This window comes from Mizuhopecten yessoensis, unplaced genomic scaffold (assembly GCF_002113885.1).
Source record: "Mizuhopecten yessoensis strain PY_sf001 unplaced genomic scaffold, ASM211388v2 scaffold4419, whole genome shotgun sequence".
Lineage (NCBI taxonomy): Eukaryota > Metazoa > Mollusca > Bivalvia > Pectinida > Pectinidae > Mizuhopecten > Mizuhopecten yessoensis.
The window spans coordinates 302,421-313,819 of NW_018405537.1; the positions used below are offsets into that span (position 1 = coordinate 302,421).

At 35.2% G+C, this 11,399-nt stretch overlaps 1 protein-coding gene across 1 annotated transcript; it reads right to left on the reverse strand.

Annotated features, from left to right (window-relative positions):
* Positions 1 to 618: 618 nt before the first annotated feature.
* On the reverse strand, positions 619 to 11,107 carry LOC110449025. Its single transcript, XM_021495597.1, has 8 exons — positions 10,942 to 11,107; positions 8,414 to 8,590; positions 5,507 to 5,652; positions 4,189 to 4,272; positions 3,653 to 3,709; positions 1,933 to 2,359; positions 1,328 to 1,528; positions 619 to 1,172 (listed from the first exon to the last, which is right to left on the reverse strand). Exons 2-8 carry the CDS (start codon positions 8,583 to 8,585, stop codon positions 619 to 621), a joined length of 1,641 nt encoding a protein of 546 aa, XP_021351272.1. The 5' UTR covers positions 8,586 to 8,590; positions 10,942 to 11,107.
* Between the last annotated feature and the right edge of the window lie 292 nt (positions 11,108 to 11,399).

Consider the following 11,399-nt stretch of genomic DNA (forward strand, 5'->3'; position numbering starts at 1 on the left):
GTATAAGAAAATAATGTTCCTGCAGAAGCCAACAACTATGACCTAATCATCTTTTGCAAAAATCCACATAATTTCAAATGGTTATCTTCAAACAAGATTGTGAGTAAATCAAGATGTATCAAACAATCAACCACAAGCCAAAGTTCTTAAAATATTATTTTAATTTTGAACGAATTTCATCAACACACTACACTTTATAATAAATAACAAAAAACAAATCAATACATGTTCTCAACATAACACACAGTTAACCTTATCTTGCAATTAACAATCAATTTACCTACAACAATTTACAATTACAAATTGCTAAACTTCTGTATATTTGGAATATTTGCTGCATTTCAATTTTTGCCTTTTCCCCCTCAATAATTAGGATGAATGTTTAATAACAGTGAGTAACAGTCATCAATATAAATAGTCATTCAATGTGAAAGTGGCGAAATTAAAACTGGGCAAATATTGATATTTTCAGAAAAATAGTTTCAAGCTAACAAGTACTTTAAATTTAACCTTAACACAATGTGTATCAATAATGTCTTGCTTTGGCACAGCAAGTATGGGTTTCTCATACAAAGTCATTAAGAACTGCATTGATATGATCATTCTGCAAAAAATAGTTTATCGGTTGAGTTTCCGTAATCCGGAGTTAATGGCATCCACAGCTTTTCGCACCTCTCCACTTCCACAGGTGCGCTGTATGGCTGAGATGATTGCCCGTCTACGCCTAGGAGAAAGTCCAAGTTTCCCTCTGTTGCCATAAAAATTTCGACCTACAAACTCCTGCGGTGTGAAGAGTTTCTTCGTCAAAGTCCATGCAAAAAGTTTATTAGAACTGTTGTCTTTCAGGTTGAATAAGGTCTCTGCATTGAGATCTTCCACTAATAGTTCTGGTGTCTGTGTATCTAGGTCAAAAATCACAGGCTGGTCTGATGGTCTAATTTCAAAGTTGTAAATGGACTGCCCTGAACAAGGCACTACTACATCAGAATCCAAGAATGAAAACAGGTCCTGATGAGAATAAGACGGGGTGGGACTGGCAGGCCTTGACACACTGGAACTTGTGGAGCAGGAGGAGGTAAAGTCATAAATGGAAATCAATGACTCGTTGGGCAATGTTGAGGTGTTGTTGGAAGTTGAAGAAGAGGCAGAAGTAGGTGTGTTTGTTGAAGAGGCTGGAGCATCAGTGGACAAGGAATCAGTAAATGTGTCTGTGTATGTGTCGAATGCAGAGATGAAGGTTGTGTTGTGGGAGGATTGATCGAGGTTGGATCCAATTCAAGTCTCCTTCTCAACACTGGCCTTGACAATTGTTGAATCTGAGGTGTACCTTCGGTATCTTTCTCAGTCATACACAGCCTTCTTTTCTGGAGATTGATGAGATGTTCCAGCTTATTCAGAATTAAATTATTAGTTTCGCCACTGTTGTCCATGTCTGTCTGTGTTCCCATTGATGTGGTTGATTGCCTGCATTGAGAACTCTTTGAAAGCCTGGGCGTTGCACTCTGAATAAGTTCTCTTCGAAAATCCTCTGCAGTGTCAAACAGTATCACATGATCTGTCTGTGTTGCAACAATGGCGCAGTTGTGTTGGTGTTGCTGAACATGAAGTTCCACTATGTCTATCTGATCCAGTGACAGACCCTCTGTGAAGTTTGGCTGTCGTGATGGTGAGGCATGTAGAGGATCTCTTTCCTCTGCTCCCTCAAAATGAACCGTTGCTTTCCGCCCATTTGTACCCTGTGAAAACAAAATGTTAATTTAGAAAAATGCCTCACTCACAACACTTTACCACCTGATAAATGGTTTGTGTTATATTGTTTTATTGCCATTGGGAATTCAATGTTACCATATACTAAACTTGTTGATGAGCTTTTTACATTTATGGTTCACAAGCTTTTTTGCCCTAAAAAAGCAGTAAATTGTCACCATTGACCTTGACCATCTAAATCTAACCAGNTATCTTTCTCAGTCATACACAGCCTTCTTTTCTGGAGATTGATGAGGTGTTCCAGCTTATTCAGAATTAATTTATTAGTTTCGCCACTGTTGTCCATGTCTGTCTGTGTTCCGATTGATGTGGTTGATTGCTTGCATTGAGAACTCTTTGAAAGCCTGGGCGTTGCACTCTGAATAAGTTCTCTTCGAAAATCCTCTGCAGTGTCAAACAGTATCACATGATCTGTTTGTGTTGCAACAATGGCGCAGTTGTGTTGGTGTTGCTGAACATGAAGTTCCACTATGTCTATCTGATCCAGTGACAGACCCTCTGTAAAGTTTGGCTGTCGTGATGGTGAGGCATGTTGAGGATCTCTTTCCTCTGCTCCCTCAAAATGAACCGTTGCTTTCCGCCCATTTGTACCCTGAGAAAAAAAATATGTTAATTTAGAAAAATGCCTCACTCACAACACTTTACCACCTGATAAATGGTTTTGTGTTATATTATTTTATTGCCATTGGGAATTCAATGTTACCATATACTAAACCTGTTGATGAGCTTTTTACATTTATGGTTCACAAGCTTTTTTGCCCTAAAAAAGCAGTAATATGTCACCATTGACCTTGACCATCTAATTATAACCATGTGTATAACTGTGATGAACACCTAATTTTATGATATGTCTAATACATCAGCTTTTGCTACTGTACAAAAGATGTAAAGCTCTGACCTTAACCTAAACCAGTAACCGCTAATATCTAATCAAGTGCAGGGCAATGTTACATACCATGGTATAAGTAAAAAAAATATCTGTAGAGGGGTTCATGTTACAAACTACAAAGTATTTTTTCTTTATGAATAACTAAAACTTAATCCAAATGAAGGGATTTGATCAAAAGTTCAATAAGCTCAGTTTTTCTTGCTTGTTTATTATGCAGCAAAGAATTTTGACCTTTGACTTTTTAAGTTTTTAACCTTGACCAATGCTGATAAACAACAAGTGTACGGAGCAGAACAATATGCACCTGTCGAATGCCATATAGTGTTATATACTTTCTTACATTGAAATAAGATCTGCATTATTCAAAGAGTGGTTAGCTGGCACGCTATAAAAATGTAGGAGAAAATCTCTGGATAAAAAAATCAATTACTGAAATGAACTAAGGACNTATGTCAAAACATTCCTGATGCTTTAGTACAATCCCTAAGCAGAACTTATTGTTTTTCAAAATGATCTGCAGCTTGTATTCCTGACTGAACCAAACAAGAAATTCAGAAAATAAGTGATAAATACAAAGAGTTACCTCAATGTGAACTTGACCTTGAGTGTTATGTCATAAAATTGGTATGTGACACTCCATCTTTCTATTCTATATTATTTTCTACAATTTCATTGAGCTATCCTAAGTGAGTCAAAGTTATGGCACAGAGAATGCATATGACCAATTTGACCATAACCTTTGATGTATGGACCCAATTGTAGATTGCTGAACAATACCTTTAAAATCCTACATATAGCCCTTAAATTTCATTGAGGTAATATCTCATCTGATAAGTAAGTAAGACATAGACAATCAATTTGACCTCAATATGACATTGACCTTGGACATACGGGCATTGGTAACAAAAATTAATTCTTTTGCAAAAACATATGCCTTACCCCTTTTAAAAGCTGAAATCATATATTCAGTTATTGTTACATAGTTCCATATCTTACCTCTATGTGAGTTTGTTTTGGAAGAGTTGTTTTATCAGCAATTATTCTGGAAGAAGCCTTAAAAAAAAGAATGTTATAATTTACTATAATAATTTTAAAATGTGGATACATTCCTAATGCAATATTTACAAATAAATCTGAAAGTAAATTTATTCACTATTATATTGCTTACAGCTCAGCCTTATAACAACTGGCAAGAGTAAATGGCCTTAGTAAATTTCTACAATTCATGATTGAACACAGCATAATAAAGTTAACAAAGATACTCTTATTTGTCATTTTGAGTAAATATACATATATATATCTGATGGTGGCATTCCTTCTACAGGAGAGGAGAAGACTTTGGTATAATTTGGTTATTTGTTCCGTTTTTTGGCCTTGCCCCAATGTTGCATTTCAATTTGGATTGAATTTTCCTATACAAACAATGCAGCTGTTCAAGGAGGGAAACACAATTCTGTTCAATGCAGAAGTCTTATTTGTTGATAATAAAAACTATATTTATAAGAATAATTCTGAGCAAATTTAAAACGCACCTGCTTTTTCTTCGGTCTTTTGTTGGTCGTTATTGATTGTCTAGTACAGATGTCTAGCGCCTCTGTTGAATTCTCCTCAGTGTCCTGTAAAGTATAAATATATAACTTAAAGAATCAGTCATAAAAGTTTTTTCAAATGAAGCATCATAATGGGCATTGGTCACCTATTTCTGCGGTGAGATTCTCTATCCCTCTCACTAGGTATGTATATCTGTTTAAGCTATTGGAGGGTTCTAGTGTAATATGTGCAAAAACATAATATATAGAACTGTAATCAGAAGGAATACTTATTCCCATGCTCATCCATTGAAGTTCTCATTATAGCAACCAGTTAGAGGCCATATCTGCCACTTTGACACCACAAATTTCATTCATTTATTAAACAAAAGGTCCCAGAGCCATTTTGTTTGCCTGAGCCATGTTAAAACAAAACATGCTCAATGAAAGACTAAGGGGAACCAGCATATCAAAGAAGGATCCCTCAAGTACTTACTGAGAAATAGAGCATTTAGTGTCAAAATCTAAATTGGCTGTCTGTTAGCAATTTTGTTCATGCGCAACTTAAGGGAACAAGTGGAACCTACATATCAAATTTGAGAAAGATCACCCTCCAGTACTTTCTGAGAAATAGCAATAACAAGAATTGTTTAGAGATGGACCACGGACAACAGGCAATTTGAATTTTAAAAAGTGAGCCTCCTATAATGTATCATTCTCATAAAGTATCAAAAAGCAAACTCTGCTCTAAAATTCAAATTTTAATTGTTGTCTCAGCCAATTAGAGGACAAAAGTGGCAATTTTGAATTTTTGCAGTCTGACAAGGGACACCATATATCCAAATTCAGTGTTATTTCCTCTAACTAAACTAATGTTACTGAGAGTCCAAAGGGAGAATGGACCACTTCTGGGTTCTGAAATCTACATATTAGATGAAGGCCCCCTATGATCTTGAGATCCATTGAGAGAATTTGATTATAGCGTGAATCTGGAGAAAAAGATATTTGAAAATACTGTTTAGTTTAGTTTTCCTTTCGTAAATTTCTTCCCCCATCCCAAAGGGGAATTCAGTATCTTTGGGGTCATAACTCTTTCTAAGTTTTTGACTGGTTAGTTAAGTTTAAAAAGTGCGTCCTTTAAATCGATGAAAACAAAGTTTAATAATATTGACTACCTTTATCAATTTGAGACATCTTTTCTCATTTTAGTGAACTCTTTATAAATACATGTTTTCCTCCCTCCCACTGGCTTAAATGTGAGGGTTAAATAAGGACATGACTTGTGACATATTATGGAGCTGTTGATTTAAGCATTACATACCTGTGGATCTGCCGGCCAAATGTCAAGGAAGCCACCATACTTGTTGCCTTTCCTGCTATTCCTTCGCTGTTTCTCTTGGGTCAGCTCTAAAGATCTGTGAGAGTCTGTCCATTCATCTTCAAATGCATCAAGACTTTCAAATGAATCTACAAAAAATGGCAACAATTAAGTCATATATCTAAAGCATTCTGTGTGCTTAATCATAAAGAAAAAATAAAACACATGATGTCAACAATTTGGTATGTGAATTTCATTCCAACAAAAAGTTTTACTTCTTCTTGTATGTAACAGCCAAATAACAATAATGTCATATCTGACCAGACAACAATAATGAGTGGACATTTGATTCTACAACGCAATGTTTTCCTGCCAGGTACATAATCAGAATTTTCTTAAACTTGTCTAAAATCTTCATTAACTGTATGTTCTGTATGTTGGTTACAGTCAAATGGTCATAATGAACATTAAAAAGTTTGTTCATGTGTAGGTTTTCAAAATTGTTTCAAAAAGTACTTCCATTTCAACATTTCTTTTTTCAACTTGAGACTAATTTCCATATTAGCTAAATATAGGGTAAACCAAACACAACAATTTCTTGATTATATACATATATTCGCGGTACAATGATGTGCATTTATACGGTAACAAAGAAAGTAACAGGGGTAAAATGTAAGATTGGCAATCAACGTGTTCAGGTTCCAAGGTATATCACAGTGATTATTGGATTTCTAATTCAATCAAAAACAATGAAATTGTAAAAGAATATAATTTTGTAAATACCAAGATGTCCTTTATATAAAACACTTTTGTAGAAAACATTTCAATGATTCATCAAACGAAGAATGATGTTGCTCTTTATCCTAATAAGATATTCTATAATGATCTTGGCCACTACCATCAAATCAACAAAAGATGATCATTTACCCCTTTGCACATATTCCTTAAAGATACTACCACCCAGTATCATGTAATTTGTTGGAATCTTTACAAACATTAACTGTCAAAGTCCTAAATTCCAACCAGTCAGCCATTTTGTTTGTCCAATGTTACAAAAGTTAACATTCACAACTTAAAGGACCAAGGGTAATTTTCCATACGAATTTTGAAATAGATTTCACCAGCACTAACCGATAAAAAATGATAACCATTTGATGATGGTGCGTTAAATCTGGTTTATAACCAGAGCCCCAGAAGGCCTGAATCGCTCACCTGCATATGTTTGAAGAACTGAGCTTCATATGAGGTTAAGATATAGGTAGGTACTGTATTTCAGAAAGATCAATCCATTATTTCTGGAGATATAGCGAGAACAAACTTCAAATGTCAAAATCCAAAATGGTGGCCTAGTCGCCATCTTGTTTTAGTTAATACACTCTAATAATAACAGGCACTACTTGATGGAGACTAAATTAGGATAAATCCCTTTGGTAGAAGAAGGATTTTTAAGATTTTAATCTATTTAACANGGGGGGTTGGGGGGCACACCCACCATTTATACAAAATTGAGAACCATTGGCCCAAGGATGCTCCAGACTAAATAGGGATAACATCATTTGTATCCCTTCCCTAAGAAGGATTAAGGGTTTAAAGATTTTGGGACCCTCTCCTGTCCCTGGTGGGGCCACACATACTGTTCATACAAAATAGAGTGCCCCTGGCCTAAGGATGCCCCGGACCTAATTGGGATTTAATCCCTATGGTAGAAGAAGGATATTAAAGGTTTACCTCTGTTTTCCCTCTATGGGTCCCACTCCTCTGCCCCTAGGGGGGCCACACCCTCTGTTTATAAAACAGTGAGTTCCCTTGGCCCCAGGATACTTCAGACTTAATAAGGATAATATCCCTTGATCCCTACTCTATGCTGGAAGAAGGATTTTAACAGTTTTACGTCTTTTTCCCTTATTGGGCCCCTATCCTCTGCCCCTAGGGGGACCACACCCACTGTTTACAAAAAATAGAGTCCCCTTTGACAAAGTATGCTCCAGACATAATAAGGATAAAATCCCTATGGTAAAAGAAGGATTTTAAAGGTTTTACCCCTATTTCCCCTTTGGGCCTAACCACTATGCCACCAAGGAGGGACCACACCCACAGTTTATACAAAATGAGTGTTTAAAGGGAAGTTGATGAACGAATGGACAGATGGATGACGGACGCTGTGCTATGGAAAAAGCTCACTTGTCTAAGCTCATTTGCCCGTCTGGCAAGTGAGCTAAAAATGTTGGTTATGAATTTGAAGGATCCATCTTTAAACCTTACTTGCTAAATATTGTAAGAATTTACTAGATCAACCTATTTAATATTGTTAAAACATGTTCACTTAATATCTGAGACAAGTCCACTGGTTAAGTGTATATAGCAAGTGACAGCTTCATTCCATACCAGCTCACAGAAATAAGCAAGAGATCCTTGAGGGATCTTGGTACCACTTAAATACCATTTTCTTTGGGTCCATGTTAGATTGATCTCATCTGATGGTAACTTTTGATCAAAACTTCATATCGCTATGTATGTTTTTTATTGAAATAACGTTTCTTTTACCAATACTTTGTTTAAAAAGGGGAACCTAAATTTGACATATGAGAAAGATGTTATCCTTCTATACAATCTTTCAACCATTATTTTTTTTTATCTCATCTCATCATTTCTTTTTTAGTTTCAATTGGCAAATTATTGTCTAAATAACAAAGCAAAATTTATCAGCTGTCCCTCAGGTGAAATTCAGTGTAATTCATGGGGAACATATATGTATATGTAAATTTTGAGAAATCCCCCCGCCCCCCCCTACAAGTTCCTCCTGAGTTATATAATAATTTTGTAAGGATGGACAGAATGACAGACCACAGACAAAGAGCAATTTGAACAGTGCAGCAGCTGATATTAGTTGGCTGAAATATAGTTATTTACCTGATATTTGCAAGATTTCAACATCATGTTGCTTTCCCTTGTACATCATGGTGGTTCTGGAAGCAATGTCTAGCACTTCTGAACTAGCTCCTGCCAGGTGTCTTGGTGTTGTTATCAATGTGCAACCGTCATAGTCAAAAAGTACTAGCACATATGAGGTCATCTGTTCCATATTGCCTGTAAGAAATCAATGATAAATTAATTTCAATGAAAAATTATTCTTGTTATTCGTGTAATATCTAAATCCTGGCTACCCAAATGTTAACTGTGACTCTGAGTTAATCAGGACTGCATTGACCAAGTCACCATCAAAGTATAAACAGGTGTAGAACTATATGTTAACAATTTAATTTATTGTGTACAATATAGTCTATTCCATTTCATTTGAGATGTAACAAGGCATTGGATTGGTCAATAAAAATAATTTGCATGATATACCGTACGCAAATTTATCATTGGTATATGAAGCCCTGATGACAATTGTTAATGATGTCAATGACCCCAACTGACCCAGACACATCATGAAATTGATTATTCTTGATGTCATGAACAATAACAGTACACTGAAAGATCTACATAATTCAGTCTCACTTTAAATATTTCTGACATTACCAATTCACAGCAGAGATACCCAGAGTTTGAAGAAAATACTCAAAAATATCTTAAAATCATTGTTTCTTTCGGTGGTTTTGGTTGATATGAATTAGAATGGGGATAACCCTACTGGTATTTGAAATTTGACACAGTATATTGTGATTACAAATATACTTTTTACTGGCTCCGTTCTGGCTGTGTTGCCAGTAAAACTCAATTTGCAACAGTATTATCATGAAATACTGCCGCAAATTTAAAAATATAGCACTCCATGGCAGGGGCTGTAAGTACATAAGAAATTTTAGAAAGATCCATCCAGTACTTGAAATATAGCGAGAACAAACTTCAAAAAAAAGCATCACCCAAGGGCTATGGAGGTCCTGCCTACCATTTATACAAAATTGAGTCCCCTCAGCCCAAGGATACTCCAGACTAAATAAGGATAAAATCCCTGGGTTTAACCTTTTTTAGCTGGACACCAGACTTAGATATTTTGACATATAGATGTCTGGTATAAATTGTCCAGAGGAAACTGGAGCTAACAGTTGAGATATCAGAATAAAGGAGCAGACTTTACTTAACAATTACATTGAAATTAAGATAAAATCAAACAAATCCGAAACTATATTCACAATTATTTTGAAATCAACATTCTGCAATGACAACAATTGAATGAAAACAAAAACTGCAATATCTTATACTAATAAACCGGTGTAGTATGTAATATGAAGGCCATTGTGAAATGAACCGCGGTTCCTAATTATCTATACCCCAGACCTAATTTCATTTTCATATTCAGGACATCAAACTGATGTAAACTAAACCAGAATTGGTTTAAAAAAGTCAAATAGTAAAAAAAAATATGCTAAAACCCTTCATTTCACCATTATGGTTAAGTGAAGCGCCCTGCCCCACCCTAAATATCCCTACCCCAGAAATATTTTTTGTGGTTTTCAGATAGAATACATGAAGTTGAAGTAAATAAACTTAAAGGAAATCTGATCCTCAATAATTAAATAATGGGATATTGGAATTACATGCAGGCAGTATCTTGAACAGTGATGATATAATTTAGAATGGTAAAATTCATAATTGTTTTGATTTCTTTGTATTTTAAATGATTTTTTTTGTTTACAAAAATAATTGAATATTTTATTTATTGAAGTAAATGTTATTTTACAATAACGATATCTGTTAATCAGGTGAGGGAAAACCGCAACCTTCGTATAATACGCAAACTCGCCTATTATACGGCAATTGGAATATGGATTTGTTACTGAAATAACCCAAATCGCTTTAACAGTAACTTTTGCAAGATGTTATTAAAAATCACATTAATTTATGTCAAGGTAAATAATATTTTGCTAAAAAATGTTTACTGAAAGCGTTTGCTACTTAGAAACTTGATGTAACTTTACCGGAAGTATTGCATCCATTTTTGGTACTTTCCGACATGTAAATAAAGTTTATTTTTGCATTTGTATTATGTTTCATGACTTAATAAATGCGACATGGACAAACAATTTGAAAAATGTATGATTCAAGCGATTTTGGCTATTTTTAGAAACAAATCCATACCCCTATTGGCGTATAATAGGCGAATTTGCGTATTATACGCAAATTAGCGGTTTTCCCCAACCTGTTAATAAATAACACCGTACATCATTTTGAAACAGACTTAATTATCAAGTTGTTATTTATATAAAATGTGAAAACAGGTATGTATGTTAGGGGAGACTAGGTATTTTAGAAATACATATACAAAATGTATGCAAGGCAACACTTCAGACTGAACAAAAAATAACCTCTTAAGCATAACTTATCTACATGATGTTTAACTAACTGCTAATGGGGTGTTCTCAGTTCCCCCACTTTTTAGAAAACAAAGAAATAATTAATAAACACTAAATTGTCTGTTTAGGTTGTTAATTTACCTTTTAAAACACATTACACCACCGCAAACGAAAGTGCTTACGAAAGAAACGACATCAGGTCAAGGCACCACATACACAGAGTTTGAAAAAAACATGTACAACGCATTGCTTCGTTTCATATTACACACGAAGTCAAAAATGCATACAACGAATCCCTGTGTTTAGACCTAGCTGCTGACGACGAGACCATTTCCATTGCGTCATTTATAACTTAAAATTCGCGATGATATGTATATGTCTGCGGCCGGACAAGTTTGACAGCAAGATCACAGGCCAGGGGTTCGCTACAATTTCCTAAAAGACATAACCTACATATCACGTTACGCTTGACTGCTATAACACTTATTGCACAATGTACGGAAAATTCCCCCACCACCCTTTGCGATGTATATGTGAATGCAACGTTTGTTTTCATAACTTACACTACGGTTATGCTACGCTATAATATCCCGTTAACA